Genomic DNA, 23,414 nt, shown 5'->3' with positions numbered 1-23,414 from the left:
AGGAGGGCTTATCTTTTTATGTTTTAATAATGCATCTTGAAGTATAGAAGTTCTAAAATTTTAAAGTCCAATAATTAGTTTTTTTTTTCCCCTCAAACATAGATCCTGTGGAGGTCAAATCTAAAAACTCTGCATAACCAAGTCATGAAAATTCTCCTGTTTACATTTAGATATCTGATACATTCTATCTCTGAAATATATTTTAATTCTCTGTAATTTTCCTATCTTCTGAACTATAACATTAATTGGACAATCAATGAGGGAATTTCCTGTTTCTTTGTTTTTCCTCTTGCCTACCCCAACTGACTTTCCCATGCAGCATCAAATGTGATTTTTCTCCTAAACTTAAATTAGGTATTACTTTTATAAAAAATAAATAAATAAAAGAACATCTGAATGGATTTTTATTGTACTTGAAATACAAATCTAAGTTTTTATCAAGGCAAATGGCCTTTTCCTCACTTCTATAGTCTCATTTATATATTATCTTTTTTGCTCACTATATTTTAGCTACTGAGGCTTTTTCTTCATTTCTTTCAAATACAAAATGTTTTCTTTTCCTGTGTTCAGAACATTTATCCTTGTTGTTTTATCAGCTAGAATTACTCTTCTCAGTTTTTGAATGATTAGCTCTTTTTTTTTTTTTTTTCAAATTCCAAATTACAGCTCCAGTGTTTACTCCTAAAAAGGCCTTTTGCCTTCCCTTAAGTAGGGCATCACCATGATTATTATATGGCTTCACAATCTGTATTTTGTTTATCTATTTTTTTTCTCACTGACCTCTTAACAAGAATGTGAGCTAGAGGCTTAGATTGTCTTGTTTTCCACTCTGCTCCCAGTTCTCATTCCAGTGAGTAATCACTGAATATGCAAGGTATTCACTGAATGGAGTACAACTCCTATCAGATGATTTCTCTTTTATGTTAGGAATTCCCATATCTTTTCTAGAAGTAGTTACCCAATATAAGTGTAACAAATAATAAGAGTGAAAACAATTTATAAAACAGTTTCAAGAAAGGTACGATCTTTTGAGGAATATTTTATTCACAGTGTATTAATAATTTCTATAATTCAAAAAGTACAGATGAAAACTGTTTACTCACTTAGGAAAGATGGTCTTTCATCTGGGTTTTGAGCCCATCCACTTTGTATCAGAGAGATCATGAGTGTTCGATGAGGTATATCAAATGGTAAATTTTCCTCATTTGTATCAGGTCGATGTCCCTGTGACACACTATACATGATCTGCAAAGGATTGGTAACCTCTGCCAAAACAAATATAGACCATCAAGTGGAATATATTATGACCTGGATATAAAATATTAACTACAATCAATTAAAAATGAGAATAATTTAAAATTTAGGGCCAATTCATTACTTCATTTTTGTAAATGGCTATAATAGCTCTCATCTTGTATCAGACCTGTATGCCTCCTATGATGGGAAGTTTACATCCTCACCTCATTATTTTTGGATTTGAACATGTTACTTGATCTGGTAAATGGAATGTGTATAGAGCACAGCCATTCAGAGCTTAGCAGAACTGGGAAAAGTCTACTAGAGCTAAGAGGAACTACAGCAACTACTATCAATGTGAGTGAGAAACAAATGCTGATTTGGCAAGATACTTAATTTTAAGGATGATTTTTAGTTTACAGCAAGCTGAACTATACAAACTTCATTTTTTTTTCATATAAGTTTCCTTTTATTTTGAATTGAAACAGCAGAATGGATTGGTTTGTGGCTGAAACAACCTTCACAGGGAAGAAACCTGGAGTACTCGTTCATTAGAAAAAAAATAACACAAGTCTTGAGTAAGCCAGCTGCCCACCTTCCTTAGAGTGGAGAGCAGATGACAGGGGAGGAGGACAGGCACAATCAAATGCAGGGTGGTGATGGCTTGCAGAATTCCAGGCAAGTACAATTTCCAAAGTTGTTGCAATTACAGAATAAGGTATTACATACTTTTTTTTTCCTTTTAAAATCACAATTATCCCTCCGGCCCCTCTCCAATTTGCATTCAGAAAAAAATAACTCCTTATTTGAAGGGATCTATCCAGACTGTACCAACCCACTCTGCCTTAAGGAAATAGGAGCTCTTTTGATTCATTCTGATTTTGGGGACAAGAATCAAGGTTATGAAGGAAAATAAGATTTCAAAGGATGTTTATTCGCAATCTGCTCAAATTCATTCTGAACACCTTTACTAGCAGCAGCTCACGTGAATTTGCACCTAAATGTCACAAATGGTAATCCCCCCACCAAAAGGAAAAGGTGAATCAGGACCTAACTATTCCCAAGACATTGTTCCTGGGGGAGGGGGGCTGAAATCACCTGGCTGGGAGGGTTAAGGTGAGAAGCACAGGGAGGTCTCACTGGCAGGTCTGGGGTGGGGATGTGGCAAGGCAAGGAGCACACTGGGAAAGCTGTACCTGTTCATAGCTAGCGCATTATCAAGTGAAGAAAATCGCCAAAGAGTAAAACTTATTTGTGGGATGTGGGGAGAACAGTTTAAGAAATTAAAATCCAGTGGTCACTGGAAAATATCTCCCTCCTTTAATTTTTTTTGTTTTTTTTTTTCTGTTAATTGTTTTGAGTTTTTTGGAAATTATTTTTAAGGTAATGTTTATTTTCCTTTGGAAAAAGAAATCCCACCCCCCTAACCTAAGCAAGTGGAGTTTCCACTACCTAATTTATCTATTGTTTTGCTAAGAGGTAGATAAAACAAAAGTGAAATGGGGTTTCTATGAGGAGGTCCATTAGAGGGTGGGAGGGGCTGGGTTGCCCAAAGGGGCTCCCCAACCTCAAAGATGGCCTGAGTGAGCCTGACTGGGCTGGCCATCAGATTCTCCAGGATACTGCTCCACCTCTTCTCTCAGAGCCAACTGTCTTGGCAGAGAAGGGGTACAGTGGAGTGGAGGATCTCGAAGACACCCTGTTGAGGCCTTTTGAACTATACAAACTTCAAAGAAAATTATCCAGGAATTAAAAAGATGTTTGATGGTGTCTACGTAAAGAATAATAATTTTCACACAGAGTTTTAGAGCTAACATGGATCTGGGAAACAGTAATTAATAATCTTGCTTTTCAAAGAATAAAAACAAAGACTTGAGATTTTGTGGCATGATCATAAAGATAATTATTGGCAGAGCAAACATAGAAATTTACATTTTTTTCTGACCCTTAGTCCAGGATACTCTTCAACATACAGGGAATTTACAACTAATCCCGAATCCTGTATATTTTTTAATTTATGGGAAAATTCTTAACTGACAAATGTTGTGTTCATATAGCGTGCTTTGTACATGTTGAGGGACAAGTACATTTACGGTAAGATGAGCTCTAGATAGTTCTGAAAGTGTCCTAATGGCATGGTGATCTCTAGAATAAGGAAAACAGAGTGTACTTACCTTGAAAAGGCTGTTTTCTGGATAATACTTCCCACATGATAACTGCATAGCTGTTTAAATCAAAAACATTTATACATTATAATCATACTTCATATAACAAACTAAAGCAGCACTAATTTTTAAAAAATAACTGTGGTAAAACCATTTCTAGAAATGATAAGGTGGTGAAATGCTGTATAAGGAATCATATGCAAGCAGAATGATGATACTGCTATATTCCAGAAAGGAAATTAATCTTTGTTTTGAAAAAGAATTAATCTTATTTTTAAAAATTGGAGTATTACTTTAATTATAGTACAATGCTACATGCTAGGATACCATTTAGGACAATTATGTTATTCTTGAACATCCAGATAAGCTATGCCCTTTAATTTCATGGTCTTATTTTTCACACAAAATAAAGAGCAATAAAGAATACTGTATGGGGCTGGAGAGATGGCTTAGTGTTGTAAGCGCTTGCCTGTGAAGCCTAAGGACCCCTGTTTGAGGCTCAATTCCCCAGGACCCACCTTAGCCAGATGCACAATGGTGCACATGCATCTGGAATTTGTTTGCAGTGGCTCATTCTATCTCTCCCTCTTTCTCTGTCTGTCGCTCTTAAACAAATAAATAAATATAAATTTTTTTTTTAAAAAAGAATACTGTACGATGTAGTTTTGTTCTATTGACTTTTTAAAAATTATTTAAATTTAATTATTTAATTTTAAAAATTATTTAAATTTAATTATTTAATTTTAAAAATTATTTAAATTTAATTATTTAATTTTAAAAATTATTTAAATTTATTTAATTTTAAAAATTATTTTTAAAAAGTCAATAGAACAAAACTACATCGTACAGTATTCTTTTTTTAAAAAAATATTTTTATTTATTTATTTGTTTAAGAGCGACAGACAGAGAGAGAAAGAGGGAGAAAGAGAATGTGCATGCCAGGGACTCCAGCCACTGCAAATGAACTCCAGACACATGCACTGTCTTGTGCATCTGGCTTATGTAGGTACTGGGAAAATAATTCTGGGTCCCTTAGGCTTCACAAGCAAGCACCTCACCGCCTAAGCCATCTCTCTAGCCTGAAAATATTTTTGCTATAACTAAAGTTCAGTTGTAATTCACCTAGCTAAGCAGAGTAGAATTTATACTCGAAATAAATACTTAAATACAGAACTGTTTCATATCACCAAGTTAACTGCACATCAATTAGGTATCAACACACACTACCCTTGAATGAGGATTACAGAGGAAATTCCCACCTAAACCAAGGAAAAATATTTCTTAATTTTTTTCCTGACAGGGAATACTGAAGTTGAACATAAAAACCTAGTCTGCAAAATGAATGACAAGTAGTTCACTTAAACTAACTTGCTCTCAAAGCCCTGATAATAACAAGGGAGAGAATAAAGTATACATAATAATCCAACCAGCTTGAAAAATAGCCAACAATATGATAGAAATTAGTAAATATGCCCCAAGAATAACTTTAAATGTAAATGGCTTCAACTCACCAACAGAGACAGACTAGCTGATTAGATCCAATAGTCTGCTGTATCCAAGAAACATACCTTAGTAGTAAAGGCACCCACAGACTGAGTGAAAGTCAAAGGATGAAAAACAATCTAACAAGTACACAGAAGCTGAAAGAAAACAAGCTTGCATAGATATCCTGGCAGTTAAAAAAGCAGCCTTCAAATCAAAATCAGTCAGAGATAAAGGCCACTACATATTAATAAAGGGGACAATTCATCAAGATGTTATAACAATTTTACTGTATATGCTATAAACATTTGGGCCTTTGATTTCCTAAACAAAATAAACACTGATGGACATATAAGGCCAGAAAGTCCCAATACAGTAATAGTGAATGATTTCAATACCCTATTATTATCTGTACCTGGGTCATCCAAAATGAAAACTAACAAAGAAACGTCAAGGTTAAATACGATAAAGGTCAAATGGACTTAGCAGGTATCTTCAGAATATTCCACCTAACAGAAATAGAATACATGGCACACTATATCTGGATTAAGAGCATGGCACACTGTCTATAGGCAAAGAGGTTATCAAAATGTTAAAAAATAAAATTTGCTCAGCAGCTAATGGACCATATTCTAGGCCATAAATCAAGTCTTACCATACACAAAATAATCAAAATAATCTCTTGCATATTATCAGAATAATCTCTTATATCTTATGAGATTCTAGTACAATGAAACTAAAACTCAATAGCAAGAAAAACTACAGAAACTGCACAAAACTTGGACACTGAATAGTACATTTTTTGACTGGCCAGAGGATTGTCCAAGAAACCAGGGAGGAATTCTAAAAATCCTAAAATCATATGAATTAAAAGTACAACTTGAACCTTTGGAATACAGATAAAAGATAATGATAAAAGGAGAGTTTATAGTTATGAGTATTTACATTAAAAAAATCAGTGCATGGGCTGGAGAGATGGCTGAGCGGTTAAGCGCTTGCCTATGAAGCCTAAGGACCCTGGTTCAAGGCTCAATTCCCCAGGACCCATGTTAGCCAGATGCACAAGGGGGCACACACATCTGGAGTTCCTTTGCAGTGGCCGGAGGCCTTGGTACACCCATTCTCTCTCTCTATCTGCCTCTTTCTCTCTTTGTCTGTTGCTCTCAAATAATTAAAATTAAACATAAATTAAAAAAAAAATCAGTGCTGGGCATGGTGGCTCTTGCCTTTGATCCCAGAACTTGGGAAGCTGAGGTGGAAAAATTGTTATGAATTTTATACAGGAGGGTCTACAGAATGAGTTCCAAGTTAGTCTAGGCTAGAATGATCAACCAAAACAAAGCAAAACAACAACAATAAAAAAATGATTTTCCTTAAGGTCTAGAAAGATAACAATCCAAACACCAGCATGACAAGATATAATAAGCAGAAATAAATGAAATGGAGACTAAAACAATAACATAAGATCAAGAAAAGGGCTGGGTATTTGAAAACGTAAATAAGATTGATAAATCTCTCCCCAAACCAAATGAAAAGATGACCCAAATTAATATAATTAGAGATGAAAGGAGGGAGGTTACTATAGATTCCAAAGAAACAGAGAATCATTAGGTAATACTTTGGAAATTTTATTCCAAAAAACTGGAAAATCTAGAAGATATGTATAAATCCTTAGGCACATATAACAATATAATTATATAAAGACAATACAAACAACTTAAACATATCCTCAGCAAACAGGATTGAAAGAAAAAAAAGCCCTCCAACAAAGACAATCCAAGGACTAGATGGAGTCACTGCCAAAGCCCACTAACCCTTTAAAGAAGAGCTAATATGAAGGCTTCTCAAACTGTTCCATAAAGCAGAAAGGAAGGATATTACCAGACTCATTCCATAAAGCCATTATTCTGATCCCAACACAACAAAAACAACAATAAAACGAGATCAATTTCCCTAATGGACATAGAATAAAAAATTATCAATAAATTTCTTACAAATTGAATTCAAGAACACATTAAGAATATCATATAACATGGTCAAGTTGGTTTCATTTCAAGGATGCAAGATTGATTCAACATACGCAAAGCAGTAAGTGAATGCAGCATACAAAGAGACTCAAGGATGGTACTCGCATTATTACCTCAATCAACATAGGAAAAACAAAATGAACTGTTTTTATACAATCACACCAGCTTTCAAGAATTGTCAACTAGAATGTGTGTTCTTTACTTTAACCGAGACAACATTTCTTGTACAGCATTCAAATGTACTAAAGATATCAGGGAACAATATTAAAAGGAGCATTTATTGATATTCCATATAATAATGTGAACATAAAGTATCCTTGCACTATGTGTCCAAGGAAATAGGTTGTCTGTCATTGGATTTAATTACATGTAATAAGAATTAAAATACTTTTGGAAAAAAGGAGTATGCAATTTACTTAATTATGTAATTTTCTCATAGAGATATACTATTTGCTATTCAAAGCATCTTCATTTTAACTAGGTTATTTGTTTATTAAGGATAGTAAATAGTATCAAATGTTCATATTAAATGTATCAAATTTTTATATTAAATGTAGGAAGTCTGATTTTGCATTACAGATAATCTTAGAGGAGATAAAATGTGAATAATACATGAAGTAAAGTCTGTACCCTCTAATTCTACACATTATAAATGATCTTTTTCCTTTTCCCTGATCAAATGACCATTATTAAGTACAATATACTATGCATATTACTATATTGTAAGATTATTGCTGTTTATGAACCATGAAAATGTAATTTTACATAGTTTCACTGGATAAAGCATATTTACATGCACAGATACTAGAGATCAGGAATATTTATTTCTCTAGAAAGACGTATAGGTAACAGAGACTGAAAAGTTAAAGCTAAAATGCTATGAGCCATTGTTTATCTCTGCCTCATCATGTCACTTATCAGAAAAATACTTGAGCATTCACTGTAACACAACTTAGTGGTAACAAAAATATATACTTTATTATTTTTATATGATATGAAAGTTGCTTAAAGGAAGGTTTTAATTTCTTTTCATCATAATTGTGAGAAGAAAAATCACATTATAAAATTAGCTCCAACATTCTGGTTGATTAATCAATTTCATGTTTAGATACAAATCAAAAGCAACAGACTGTACCTATATATATCATGCTTCACACTGGCCCTGGACTTTTGTCCAGGTTCATAGTTTTCAGGTGGCATGTAGATAATTGTACCTCCTTCTGGAGCAGATTTGCTACTTCGTGATTGTGACAGTGACATCATGCGCCATTTTGATAAACCAAAATCTGCAATCTGTGACAGGAAAGAATAGAGTTGAATTTTAGACTTTTCTCTTTAAAAAGTCTTAGAGGTGACTGTTTCTCTACATTACTTTGCTATCAGACCTGAGGAAACTAGTATAGATATTAATTATCTCATTTATACATATCTCATAAGCTTCCTAAGAAACAATTCTATAGAGCTGTGCTCAGTAGTACTGCCTTTGCCTTATATCCCATGTATGACCATAGACCAATATTCTATTTGCTTATAACAAATAGTTTTATAATGAGATGTCCTTTCCCAATTTGCCTCTCTCTCAGAGATACAATTCACATATCATACAATACCAATGGACATTGTTTACAATTCATGTTTATATGGTCTTATTATGTGTAGTGTCCCAAAAGCAGCATAATTAGATTCTGAAAAAAGTAATATTTCAATGACAGTATACCTATTATTAAGAGTCTCTTCTGGTAGCAATTGTAGAGCTACATATAAATCATAGGCATGTCCCTAAACATGGATGCTTAAAGGCTTTGTCAATGGTAACCAATTTTCATTACAGTTTTACTTAGAAAACTTGTATAGATATTACATAACTTTCTCAATGCTTGAAAGGTTCCTCATTTTTTTAAAAAATAAAAGGTAAAATGTAAGAACACAAACACTACTTAGGATATAGAGGAAGGCTTTAAAGACATTTACATTACTTAACACTTCTCTAATGCATATTGAAGAAGTTAACAAAGTAGAATTACTGCCATCTTACATACCATTTTCATGATTCTTTAATTCATATTTTTACTTATTTTAACAGAAGAAATAATTTATATTATCATTTAGATGAATTTGGAATAAAATGACAATAAAATAAAATTTGGAATAAAGTTTCTACCAAATAGAATACATGAATCTTGCTGGGCATGGTGGTGCATGCCTTTAACCCCAGCCCTTAGGAGGCAAAGGTAGGAGGATCACCATGGTTTTTTTTTTTTTAAAATTAATTAATTAATTAATTTATTTATTTGAGAGCGACAGACACACAGAGAGAGACAGATAGAGGGAGAGAGAGAGAATGGGCGCGCCAGGGCTTCCAGCCTCTGCAAACGAACTCCAGACGCGTGCGCCCCCTTGTGCATCTGGCTAACGTGGGACCTGGGGAACCGAGCCTTGAACCGGGGTCCTTAGGCTTCACAGGCAAGCGCTTAACCGCTAAGCCATCTCTCCAGCCCGTCACCATGGTTTTGAGGCCACTCGGAGACTGCATAGTGAATTCCAGGTTAACCTGGGCTAGAGTGTGGCCCTACCTTTGAACCCAAAACAATATATATATATATATATATATATATATATATATACACATACATACATACATGCATACATATGACTCTTTCAGACATTTACTATTAATAAAAGAGTAAGACTAAAGAAAAGACCAAGGGGAAACATGTTGCGAACATATGAAAATCCAAGTTTGGTTGTTTGAAAGGCAACAAAACTGTAGCTAAGAACATGGGGTCTTAGAGTCTAGATTACTTCAATTTATTATGTAATTCTATACTTCATTAGTTGTGTGGCCCTGAGGAAGTTGTTTAATTCTCTGTGCTATACATTATCCATCTGTAAACTGAGGATCATCTAGCTTATAGAGGTGGGTTGAAAAAAATGAGATGAATCCTTCTAAGTAAATTACTCAGAACAGTATCTGGCACATAACACATGATCCTCATGAGTTAATTACTTACTAATGTACATGAACTGAATTACCATATTGCACCTCATGCTTTGTAGAAAAATTATGTCAATTAAAAACAAAATGTAAAAAAGTAGTTAGTGTGATTTTTTTAAAAATAAGGAAACATGTTGATTTTGCAAATTTATATACTATTAGGTGACTACTTATAAACCTTGATTTAAAAATTGTTCAGGAAAGTTTGTAGAAGGACTAATTTATAAGTGACCAGGAAATGAAAGAACCACCAACAATTCATGAAAGACAAATAATGTAGAACAATCTTTGGTTTTAGACCTCATAATATAAAGCAGTCGATCCACAAATATTGCTAAATACAAGACCAGTATTTTTACAGCATTACTACCATCAAAGAATAAATATATATTTTATGTATTACAATAAAAACATTTTTTTTCAAGGTGGTGTCTCACTCCAGCCCAGGCTGACTTGGAGTTTACCATGTGGTCTCAGGGTGGCCTTGAATTTATTCATTTATTATTATTATTATTATTATTATTTTTAAATTTATTTATTTATTTGAGAGTGACAGACACAGAGAGAAAGACAGATAGAGGGAGAGAGAGAGAATGGGCGCGCCAGGGCTTCCAGCCTCTGCAAACGAACTCCAGACGCATGCGCCCCCTTGTGCATCTGGCTAACGTGGGACCTGGGGAACCGAGCCTTGAACCGGGGTCCTTAGGCTTCACAGGCAAGCGCTTAACCGCTAAGCCATCTCTCCAGCCCCTATTATTATTTTTTATTTATTTATTTGAGAGCGACAGACATAGAGAGAAAGACAGATAGAGGGAGAGAGAGAGAATGGGCGCGCCAGGGCTTCCAGCCACTGCAAACGAACTCCAGACGCGTGCGCCCCCTTGTGCATTTGGCTAACGTGGGACCTGGGGAACCGAGCCTTGAACCAGGGTCCTTAGGCTTCACAGGCAAGCGCTTAACTGCTAAGCCATCTCTCCAGCCCAGGGTGGCCTTGAATTTACAGCAATCCTTGTACCTCTGCCCCTCTGAGTGCTGGGATTAAAGGCATGTGCCACCATGCTTAGACTTATTATATAATATTTTTATGTGCATTAATAATAACATATTTATTAGTAACAAAGCAGACATATTTATTATGTGGAGAGGATCTGGAACATATTCACTTGTGCATTTAATGGATATTCCACAGAACTTTGATCAGGGTTCATACCTGATGCTTATGCACAGATTCTGAGTTAACAATACAAAAGGTATTCTGTAAAGTATGTGATCAGAAGAGGGAGCTTAAACAACAATACATGAAAAGGAAAAAAAAATACAGACACCAAAAGAAACCTTTCAGTACTTTTTGTTGGCAGTCTAATTTCAAAAGTAAATGACTGTCTATAAAATGATTAATTATTAAGAAATTGTTTTTTGAGACAGGCTCTTATGCAGTCCAGGCTATCCTCAAACTCAGTATGTAGTGAAGGCTGATCTTGGCCTCCTGAAACTCCTGATTGCACTTCCCAAGTGCTGGGATTAAAGGCATACACCAGCATGCAAGAACAAGAAACTATGAAATAAGTATTTAGGAACAAAGTTATAACACTTCCATTCAATTCTATATCCATCAGATTACATTAGAAGTATTGTGGACCAAAATTTGAGATGAAAACTGGCAGATACACTCAGAGAACATGATGGATTAAAACCCTTGGCACAGAGGCTTGCTTTTCTCTCCCTTCCCTTACAATTTTATTTTAGGGAAATGTGTTTCCAATAAAGGTGTTATTTTTTCACTTGATTTTTTTCCCCTCACATTTCTGTCTTAAATTTTACTATGGTTACAACTTCTCCAATGCAATACCAATAAAAATCCCAGCATCATTCTTTACAGAGATAGAAAAAAAATATCAATATTCATATGGAATGGCAGAAGGCCCCAGATATCCAAAAATCCCATCTAAAGAAACACCTCTGTAGGTATCACCATACCTGATCTTAAGCTATACTAAAAGCCATGGTAACAAAGATAGCATGGTACTGGCATTAAAACAGAGCTATAGAACAATGGAACAGACCTGAAGATCAAGCCCTTAGTTCAAGTAACTGTAGCTACTTGTTCATTGACAAAGTAGCCAATAATGTACACTGGAGAAAAGACAGCATCTTTAACAAATGGTGCTGGACAAATTGGATAACCATATGCAGAAAAATGAAACTAGATACACTCCTCTCACCATGCGCAAAAATCAACTCCAGATGGACTACAAAACTCAATATAAGACCTAAAACTCTTCATCTACTGGAAAAACAATTAGAAGGAACACTCCACAATAGAGGAGTGGGGGAAGATTTCCTGAACAATTAGCCCAGGAAATTAGACTATCACTCAACCAGTGGAATCTCACGAAGCTATCTACAGAATGGAAGAAAATGTTTGTCAGCTATGCTACAAACAGAGGCCTAATATCTAGAATCTACAAAGAACTCAAAAAGCTAAGCAATAAAAATCAAACAACTCACTCAAAAATGGGGCAGAGAACTGAATAAGGATTTCTCAAAGGAAGAAATACAAATGACTAATACTCACCTAAGAAAATGTTCAACATCTTTACCCATCAGGGAAATGCAACTTAAAACAACTATGAGATTCCACCTTACTCCAGAAAGGATGGCAATCATTAAAAAAATCAAATGACAATAAATGTTGGCGAGGATGCAGGGGAAGAGGAGACCCCATTCACTTCTGGTGGGAGTGCGAACTTGAACAACCACTATGGAAATTAACATGAAGTCTCCTGAAAAAGATAAAAGTAGAGCTACCAACTGACCCAGCCATTCTTCTACTACGCATCCACCCTAAAAGCCATACTCTTCACTGTAGAGATATTTGCTCTACCATGTTTATAGCTGCTCAATTTACAATAGCTAAGAACTGGAATCAACCTAGAGGCCTATCATTTGCCAAGTAGATAATGAAGATGTGGTACATATACAAATATTTCTTTACACATTTTGGATATATAAAATAATCTGATTATATATATTATTAAAAGAAGTACATTAAGATAATACACAAAGTACCAGTTTTTTAATTATTCAGCATTTTCCACTTTTTATTTCCATCACAGGGTCACAATATATCTTGAATTTTATAAAAAAATACATTCAAAATACACCACAGATTTAAATATAAGACATAAACTATAAATTTCTAGAAGACAACAGGAAAATTCATCAGTATCTGGAGCTTAGGGAAAAGTGTTTAGACATATTAGCAAAAGCATGATACATAAGGAAAAAATGATAAATGTATTTCATTAAAATCAAAGCATTTACTGTGACAGGCTCAGGCCAAGAGTTAAAAAGACAAACTATAGAGTGGGGTGAAATATTTTACAGCTATGCCTGTAATAAAGGATTCATGTTTAAATTATTACAGGGCTCAAAACAGAACAGCAAAAAAATGAAAAAAAATTAGAAAACATCTGATGACAGGAAAAGACATTTCACTGACAAGGTTCCATGGGTGCATAGTAAGTCAGGCAAGCACAGGGAAGAATTAGCCACCAGAGACACTGGTTGGCCTGAGCAAGAAATACATCCTTTTTTAAACAATGACCTAGCACCTGTTGGGACCTGGTAAGCTCACCTGTACTGAGCTACAAGTATACTCCACACAATGAACTAGTTTTTTCCCAGTCCTTACTGACCATTATTCATGATTAGTGCCTATTCAAATAAGTTCTTAGATAGCTAGGAGAATGCAACCAGAGGGGATCATCCAGCATGAACTGGTTATGGGTGCATGCACAGTAAAGCAAACAGTACCCTCTAAATGAATGTTTAGGGTAAAAACCTTATTTATTATCTTGTGCCTATGTATACAAATGGGCAAGCATGACTAAAGTCTGATGCATCATGGGAAGGAACATGCACAGTAGAGAAAATAACCCAAACCTGTCAAATCAAATCAGAGGACTACCCAAACTTCATCGCTAACAACAGATCTAACTCCCCTAAAAATCCTATAAAGAGAAGCCCCAGAACCCTTCCTGGTGCCCTTGAGTACTCTCTACTAGAACTATTGCTTTGTTCTTAAAGTTCTTTGTTGCTCAACTACATGTGTGTGCCTTTTTCAATCCTGTAAGACATGAAGAACCTGGAAACACCAAAACAGAGAGTAAAGTGAGGAGAGAAAGAAGGGGGAGGAGGAAAAAGAGAGAGAGACAAGAGACATCTCCAAATGTAATATAAACACATCAATAGAGGTTCAAAAATCATTAGCGATTAGGAAAATTCAAATTAGGAAAATTCAGATTAAGAGATAGGCATGTGGAACCACCTTTAATGCCAGCACTTGGGAGGCAGAGGCAGAAGGAATGCTGTGAGTTCAAGGCCACTCTGAGACTACATAGTGAATTCCAGGCCAGCCTGGGCTAGAGCGAGACCCTACCTCAAAAAAAAAAAATAAAATAAAATAAAAGATCTTTCTAAGATATCCCTACATACCTATCAACAACTAAATAAAACATTCAATGCTGGTTAGGGTACAGAAAACCTATCTCTCATACATTGTTGATGGAATGTAAAAGAGTACTGTCACTGTGAAAAACAACTGGGTAGTATGATTGTGAATTTTGACTGTGATCCTGATTGTACTGAGTAATAAATACTGCTCTCTGTGATGACATTTCCACAGATGATCAGATCATCACAGCTCTGACCTAACCAATGGATTAATCCTTTGATTGCTTTATAACATGACTGCATTAATGGGAGGTAGTGAAAAATAAGAGGTAGAAACTTGGAAGAAGGATCCTGGGGACAGATCCTTAGCAGCTAAATCTTTCCCTGGCCTCTTCTTGTATTGTCTTTGCTGATTCCTGTCTATGAGCTGCTGTCCCATGCCATCCCTACCATAATGGACTAAAACTTCTAAAGTGATGAGCTAAAGTAAATATCTCTACTCCTTATGCTGTTTCTGTCAGATATTTGATCACAGTGAGGGTTAGTTGCCTAATACAGCTAATTGCTTAACATATCAAATAGAGCCTTGCCATATGACCCAACAATTTCACTCTTGGCTCTTATCCCTGAGGAATGAAGACATGCTCATACATAAACTTGTATAGGTGTGTTCATAGCAGTTTTATTGCAATTGCTTGCCAAAAGAACCAAAAACTCTCCCATTAGTTCAGCAGTTAAGACATGGCATATTCATTCCACACAGTCTTCTTTGTATTATTTTATAACTTCTTGTGAATCTACAATAATTTTGAAATGGAAAATATAAACTATTTTTGATAATTTTGCCTAAGAAGCATATAAATCTCTCAAGTTTAAGAATAAACTGAGCCTCTACAAGAAGGAAGAATGGTGCTGAAGACAAGAATAAAGGGATATAGAAAAAAGAAAGATACTAAATTGGCTGGATGGAAAAAATAACTAAAAAGATTTTTCAAAATTATTAAGCACAATGTTATAGATACAACTCTTTATAATTACCTTTACATGAAACTCATTATCCAACAAGATATTTTGAGTCTTTAAATCATGATGAAGTAGAGGCGGGTTCATATTATGTAGGTAATTTACTCCAAGTGCAATTTCATGTAGGATGCGGAATCTCAATGACCAAGCAACATCAGGATATTCTGTTTTCTTTATATCCACATGAAAAGAAGCAAAATGAGAATTACTGTTTTAACTTCACACTTAAAAAATTAAATACCCCATGAGGAACTAGATAACAAAGAATTTATGACATATGCTCATTTTTATAACAGCATCCATTTGATATTATTTAACATTCTTAAATCCTTTTTCAATTTTTAGAGAAAATAATGATAACTATAGTTTTGATTTTTCATCTTAGTTTATATGGCCCATACAACTGCATGGTACTGTCTCTTTGTTTTTCAACAGAAAAATTCTCAGTTATTTTGTATCTGTGTATAGTCAGAGACACATACTTTATTCTTTCATCACTGCTTAGTTCTATGGCTTCAAGTACCTTGTGTTCACAGAGAAAATTAGAAGCCTTCTAACATTTCAAATCATTCAAAATTGAAGTTTAAAATTTTTATTATTGCAAAACTGCACACTATTACAATGGTATCTGCATTAACTAAAATGACCATATTATATTAATGGTAAGTGTTAATATCTAATACTTCTAATCACAAAATATCACCTTTTGATAAATTAACCTTTGAGAGTTTGAGTTTCATTTTCACAGAGTCAAAGTTAATTTTTGTTTCTAAAACTTTAAAAAGGTCTCATATAGAGTATAATATTTTATATTTCCTAATACATAATATACCTGATACCCATATGAGCTTCCTTAAAATGAATGTTTTTTGAATATAAAGGTTAATGCAGCTTTCCATGAGGATTACATACTCAGAAAAATCAGACAACTTGGGAAAGTTGATTCAGCCACCAGGTACCATAATCACTGGACATTTTTTTTTTTTTTTCAAAATACTTGCTTCCACTGAAGGTCCAAAACTTCCCTGAAAATTCTTTCTGAAAACAGGTCTGTTCAAATTTCAGTTACCAGTTTGGTAGGGGGTATGGCTCTAAATATTTTAGATTGTTTACACTGGATTTTTTTTTCCAGTGATCTTTTGCAAAGTAGGGGAGGGTGCTTTAAGGCAAATACCACCTGAAGTCATAATATAGGAAACAAAAGAGACATGAACCACTGATGTACAATATTACTTCCTCTGGAATGGACATAGCCCAACCCTAGAGTAACTGAATCTTAATATGTAAAAGAACAACTTTGTCTAAAAATTACGTAGTTTAAAGGAATAACTAGGTCACTGTGCCATACAGTATTGTACAGAGGCTTTGATCATGGTGACAAGGGCAGAAGGCACTGCATTTTATGATCATTTCTAAGAGTTTTCAATACCTTTAGAGGAGGCTACAGAATTTCCACTAGGCTCCAAATCTGGTTGCCAGAATATGGAGGTGTGAAGAAGACATTAGAATTTCTACTATAATTCATTTTTAGCAACAAAAGAGAAAATGTGCCTTATTAATATTAATATTTTGATTTCTGGGGTAGTTACACAAACCTTACAGACTGACACCAGTTACTTCACTCCATCTTTGTTTCAGATGGTCAGAAGTCATGAATAGAATGCGATGTACTCTGAAACAAAGAGGATGTTACTCTATGAGTGGCTGACAGTGGCACCCATATTCCCTTGGCAGCCTATAGAGCATTGTGATGTATTATAATATAGGAGTGCAATAACTGAATTTTATAGACATTATGCAGTTCTAATAGCCCAACCCTCATAAAATGGATTATATGTCTTAAAAAAGATTTCTGGAGGGAAGTATAGACTGGAGATTGAGTATAAGTTCAAGCAAAAAACTAAAAACTGAATTCATGTATTAACAGAATGAGATCTCCAAATTTGTTTATTGACCTGATTCACAATCAAAGCCTGAGTAAAAGGTATCTTGAGGGAAAAAAAAAAAAGTAATGGATTACACTACTATGATTGGAAAAGAACATGTATCATAAAGTTGCAGAAAATTTATTTGGCCTGTTAATTCTGAATTTGTACTAACAGCCTTAGTTTGTATCCTAAGTAGGCATTAATATGAAATATGGCTTAACAGTGGGTTACAAAAAGTATAGAACTTATCTCTTCTATTTTCCATTCTTCCCTGTATGTATATACCTATGGATATTAAAATTTAGTATGAATGTCAAGAACAGCCACCTCAGTAAAATAATTTAGGTCCTTTGAATACAAGCTCGACTCCATAGCATCTTAATAGAGTAAACAAAGCCACAAAAAGTAAACGTTACCACCACAATGGTTTTTCCTTATCCTTATTTTGATTCATTCATGTATCAAGTAATATGATTGATTGCAAAACCAAACTAGTACAGTCTAAACTAGTTAGTTAATAAGTAATCATTTAATATGTACAATACTTACCCTATGTAGAAGTTCATTTAATGATCCATTTGGCATGTATTCAGTAACTATGCCCAAAAATTCAGGCTCATTGCAAATTCCCAAAATTGGAAGAATGTAACTAAATCGAGCTTTGTGTAAAATTTCAGCTTCTCTTAAGATATCATTTCTTTCACTAGGGAAAAAAGTATTATTATTTTAGGTAATGAAAATATACAGTAATCATGTTCATAAGATTAAGCTTCATTTTTTCATTAATGAGCTATATGATCTCTTGTAAATCTCAAAACTTTCATGTCCCTTTATTTCATATTTAAAACAGAGATAATACCTACTCTATATATTTCACAGGTCTGTTTAGAGACAAAGTAACTTCTATAAACCACTGACAAGTACAAGGGCTAAACCCAGAACACAGTGGTCAAGGAAGTTCCTAAAGCCTATCTCTTAGGGTGACTGGTTTTTGAACTAATTCAATTAGAAATTTATTTTGTACTAAAATGAACATGTTTGGCCAGAATAATATATTAAATTATATGGCTGCAAACCTTGTAAAATCTTTTTCCAAATATTCTGAATTGAAAACCATTTAAATCCTATGGATCTAAATGAATAGATGATTATGGCTGAACAAACGTCAACCATGACCCCCCATATCTATCTATCTGCCTCTCCTTCTCTCTCAAATATATAAATAAGTAAATAAATAAATAAAAGTATTTTTAAAAAGTTAATCATACTTAGCAGTTATACACCAAACTCAAGGAAAGAGCAAAGGTAACAGGGAAGTGCTCATATCAGATCTTTGAAATACTGCATAAATATATGACTTTTCTATGGATGAAGAATGATGCTTAGCATTACAAGGAATATAAAGATAAAAGTATGTTTTTGTCTTTCAGTACAAACAAAATGACAGAAAGAAAGAGAAAATTGAAAAGCAAACTCAGGGGAGTTGACAGGAAAGAGTTTTAGGCAAGAGAGTTAGCACATCTCCAAGAAGAAGATGCATAGAATTTTACCACTGCAAAGAGGGCAGCTAAGGTGGATGAGGCCATTGTGACAGAGACAGATGCACATCCCCAGGGCTATATAATGCATAGTATATAGTACTATAGTAGATGTCCAACAGCTATGTGCCAAATAAATTAAAGGAAGTGAAATGTTTAATATGGTTCAAGATATGTAACTGTACATGTTAAAGGAGTGAAGGCAAAAAAGGCAGGCAAGGTATGTCTCATGACCGTGAAGGCAGGTTAGAGTGGTTACACTCACTTGATATTTGTAATTGAATGTTTTGAGCAGGAAAAAATGCAGTAAAACTATATTCAAGGATCATCATATTGGTAGTAGGATCAACAGGGTCAAGAGAAAGGAAGGATTGGGATATCAGATGTTAGGAAATTAATACTGGCTAAGCAAGGAGAGTCTATAACTATAAGTAGTTGTGGAAAGGAAAAAATAGCTGAATTAGAATGCATGGTGTTGTGAATGACTGAATAAGGGGGAATTAGAAAGCAAAAGAGATGGGACTCGAAGCTGTCATCAATTTTAATATGACATGTGTGGGTAGTGATAGCAACGACAGGACTATGCTTCCAGGAGAAGCCTATGAGGTAAGTGATGATGACTAGTTGGCTCATAAGCCACGGAAGCTCTGCATGAATGGCTGTTGAAATAATAGCAACAGACATTCCTGAGCACACTCTTCAGGCTACATTACACACACACACACACACACACACACACACACACACACCCAAAACCAAAACACAAAAACCTTAGTCACTTACATTTTTTTGAGTAAGATTATTTTTTTATGTTTCAAAATTCAAGAAAACATAAAGTAATAAAACTTCCTTTCTCCCCTATCCTGACTGCAAGGAAACCAATTATATCAAGTTGTGAGGTCTGCTGAATTAAACTATTTTCCAAGTTCAGACAGTTCAGTCCCAAGAGACAAGAGAAAGTTACTGTGCAGCATCCTTATAAAATGAACCTGAAGATTCCTGGATACAGAGAAAGAACCACAGTGGGCATACTGCAGCAGCCTCAGTGACATATGTGTGTAAGACACTCTTCCTCCTTCCGCTAAAAATATTAAATAGTTAACCCTCTGCTATGAAGTAGTATGTGTCAACAACTTTGTGTTTCTTATAATCCTTGGATCAGCCCTCAAAGCTGGGGCCATAATCCACTTTATATATAAGGGCACTGAGGGTCAGAAAAATGCATAGTTGTTTCCTGACCACACCAATAGCACTTTGGCAGGGTTGGTTCCAGATTCAAGCTGCAATCACATTACTCTGAAGCCTGTGTTCCTTCTATCCTATTGCTTGATCAGAAAATTAAGCAAGGCAGTTTGTGCAGTTAGGTTTTCTTAAGACCTAGGGGGAAAGTAAAGTCAAAAGATTTTAAATTAGAAATGTAAAATATAGCTTAATAAACCTATCATTAAAATTACCCAACTCAAAATTTTAACAGGAGACAGTTACTCTAAGATACTTGACTAATCAATAGGAGTCACCTACTCATCAGGAATGGGAAACCTGCAGTGGAAGGCCCACTCATTGGATGAAAGTCAGGTAATAATGAATGACTCACTAATCATTCAAGAAACACATAATGTCATATAAACTTATTGTTCTTTCAGGTGATCAAAAGAACAATGTGGACATTATCTGTACCAGAGCCAAGAAGGACAAGTATAGTATTTATTATTTATATTTTATAAGTGAGGAAAGAGACAGCCTGGAAGTCAATTGCACAAGCCTAGCCCTATGCTTACACTAGATACATACTGCTAAGATCTTAGGCAACAGAGGAGAAAAGAATGTGCTTCTTTGAAGACAATTTCCTAATCAACTTAGCAAAATATTTTATAGCAAGAATTTCTTGATGAATATGGGAAAGGAGTACTCTCTACTCCTTGGCCCACAAATAGCATAAATCTTAGGTAAATTAAAACCTTAAAAAATAGTATCCAAAGTGACAGAATCAACTAGCTTTAGAATATGTGATGCTCTATCAACATTGAATATCCATTATTTGTATAGTTGATTATAAAATATATCTGGCCTTTTAAATCAATCACTCACCACACACCCAGCACTGGCCCACAGAATAGAAGGCCCAGCATAAAAAGGCACTATACCGTGTACATCCCAAAATCTGGATTACAATATACAAAAAGTAGAAATTCCCAAGAAGTATCCCAAATGTACAATATGATCTCGCCTATGGTGGATATAAAACAAGCCATAGGCAGATGAAAGTCCAACACTTCTGTGAGGACTCAAGCCAAGAGATTTGTCTGATATTGTATGCTAAAAAGCCTTTTTTGCCAATTAGGTCTCTATCGCTTATTCTAGTATTTATTAACACTTATTATAGTATTTTCATAGTAGATATTGGAGGAGAAGAAAATGTTGCAACCATGGATTAACTCACAAAGAACCAAATGCAAGGTTTAACTTCTGCCAGAAGTTAAAATACACGAGACTAGCCCCATTAACCAACGTTCAGTCACGGGCCCATCATACACTGCTGTAACCATTTCCTGGAAACTGGAACTAATGCTAGCTTTTTCTTAAAATGTTGAAATTGGGCCTAACGTATTCCAGGAAGTGAGAGGTATTAACATTTTTTTTTTTAAACCACAAAACAGCGTTCTGATTTAATAACAGATAAAAATAGACATTTCCTTTGGGCACAGTCTTCCCCGTCAAAGTGGGCTTGATATTTAAACTTCCATGATTGAATATAATAAACCACGAACAAAACAAAAACTGAAGCCAAAACATCCTAGACTGTGGAGCAGCCCTGTGCAATACAGCTCCAAGTGGGCCAGGCGGCCTCTGCTGCCTTGTGCCTTGGCCTGCTGCCTGGTCCCTTTGGGATGCTGGACAAATAGTGCTTCCCATTCTGGGGGAAGAGGGGGATAGTGTAAATCATATATATAATTTTTGAAAAGTATCTTGGTATGTAATCAAAATAAACGTACTGGGGCTGAAGAGATGGCCTAGCGGTTAAGGCGGTTGCCTACAAAGCCTAAGGACCCAGGTTAGATTCCTCAGTACTCCCCTAAGCCAGAAGCACAAGGCGACACATGCATCTGGAGCTCGTTTTCAGTGGCTGGCCCTGGCACGCCCATTCTCTCTCTATCTGCCTTTCTCTCTCTCTCCAATAAAGAAAGAATATAATATAAAAATACAGGTACTGATATATTATTACTTTTAGTACTAAATGTTCAAAACGCGGCGTGTATTTTAGATGCACTGCATATTTCAATTCAGACAGGGTTATTTCCAGAGTTCCACTGTTCTTGTGGCTAAGGGCTAGCTAACATACACACACACATACACACACACACACACACACACACTCACACACACACACATACATTAGTGTCAACAAATGGCTTTTGGAGCTGGGTTGCGGCTGCTGACATTTGGAACATGCAGAGGACACTTAGGGCGACGGAGAGATGGATGGGCAGAAGAAAGCGGCGGAGGCGTGCACGTCCAGGGGCACCTCGTCAGCCCGCGGGCTAGCGTGACCTCGGGGAAGTGAGGAGGGGTGTGGAGGGTCCCCAGCCAGGTGGGCGGCGAAGGCCGGGGAGCGGGGTGCGGCGGCGCCCTACCTGTCGAGCAGCGGCGTGTGGATGTGCAGGTGCTTCACCGCCACCTGGATGCGCCAGTCCGCGTGACGGGCGGCCGACACGGTGCCCGAGGCGCCGCGGCTGAGGTAGCGCAGCTCGGCCAGCTTGTGGTAGGGGATGGTGGGCAGCGCGCTGCAGATGGCGTCCCCGTCCATGGTGGTTCCGGGTGCGCTGGCCGGCGCTTCCACCGCCGCGCTCGGCTGGGGCGCGCTCAGATCCGCCCGGGCGCCGGCGCGGCCGCGGCCCTGCCTCGTGCGGAACCCTCCGACCGCAGCCCAGCCATTCCCGCGAGGCCCGCGCCGGCCGCAGCACCCCGGGGCCCGCGCTCGCCCTTCCTGTCCCGGCCGGCGTCCGGTCTCCGGCCGCGCCGAGCCGAGGAGGAGGAGCCTCTCGGCGGGCCCTGCCGGCGCTCCGCCCTCCGCGAACTTCGCCGGCCCGCGACGTCAGCGGCGGCCAGCCAAGCGGGCGGGCCGGGCCGGCGCTCGGGCGGTGTCGCCTCCAGCCCGGTCCGGGTGGGCTGCGTGACCCCGGGCGCGGCTGGCAGAGGGAGTCTTTAGTGCCCGCTCCACACCCAGGCTGGGGGAGGCTCCCTCGCGGAAAGCCCCTTGCCGCGGGCCGCGGGCCGGGTGCCCTCGGAGGAGTAAGCAGCCCCCGCCCCCACCGGCCCTCGTGTTGAGACGGGGCGGGGAGAGGACAGCACACTCCTGTCCCTGGAGCCCCGGGAAGCGCTTTGGGGAAGGCTGGAGACTCCCAAGGCCTTAAAGCTCAGTGAGTGTGCAGGTTCACCTCTCACTTGGACTCCCTTCTTGACTCGATTCCTGCCTCTCCTTGAGTGAGTGAGGTAGCTGAGTGACAAACCCTGTAACACGTTCTTTTGGCTTCCGTGACATGCTCCTCTGCCCAGGATCTAGTCCT

At 36.8% G+C, this 23,414-nt stretch overlaps 1 protein-coding gene across 2 annotated transcripts in view; it reads right to left on the bottom strand.

The window, feature by feature from the left end:
- Ripk2 (receptor interacting serine/threonine kinase 2) overlaps positions 1-22,655 on the bottom strand; it is a 34,294-nt gene extending 11,639 nt beyond the window's left edge. Inside the window, exons 1-6 of one of the 2 annotated variants that reach the window (XM_045144694.1) lie at positions 22,482-22,655; positions 17,861-18,014; positions 15,399-15,554; positions 8,046-8,203; positions 3,411-3,460; positions 1,104-1,265 (exon numbers count right to left, since the gene is read on the bottom strand). In XM_045144694.1, coding sequence (XP_045000629.1) covers positions 1,104-1,265; positions 3,411-3,460; positions 8,046-8,203; positions 15,399-15,554; positions 17,861-18,014; positions 22,482-22,654 — 853 coding nt within the window. In that variant the 5' untranslated portion in view covers position 22,655. Of the gene's footprint in view, positions 1-1,103; positions 1,266-3,410; positions 3,461-8,045; positions 8,204-15,398; positions 15,555-16,978; positions 17,057-17,860; positions 18,015-22,481 lie in introns of those variants that run through there. The other variant, XM_045144695.1, reaches the window with a different exon arrangement.
- Between the last annotated feature and the right edge of the window lie 759 nt (positions 22,656-23,414).

The sequence above is a fragment of the Jaculus jaculus genome, chromosome 2, assembly GCF_020740685.1.
Source record: "Jaculus jaculus isolate mJacJac1 chromosome 2, mJacJac1.mat.Y.cur, whole genome shotgun sequence".
Classification (NCBI taxonomy): Eukaryota; Metazoa; Chordata; class Mammalia; order Rodentia; family Dipodidae; genus Jaculus; species Jaculus jaculus.
The sequence above is the reverse complement of the archived record's forward strand: the minus strand, read 5'-3'. Positions and strand labels throughout refer to the sequence as shown.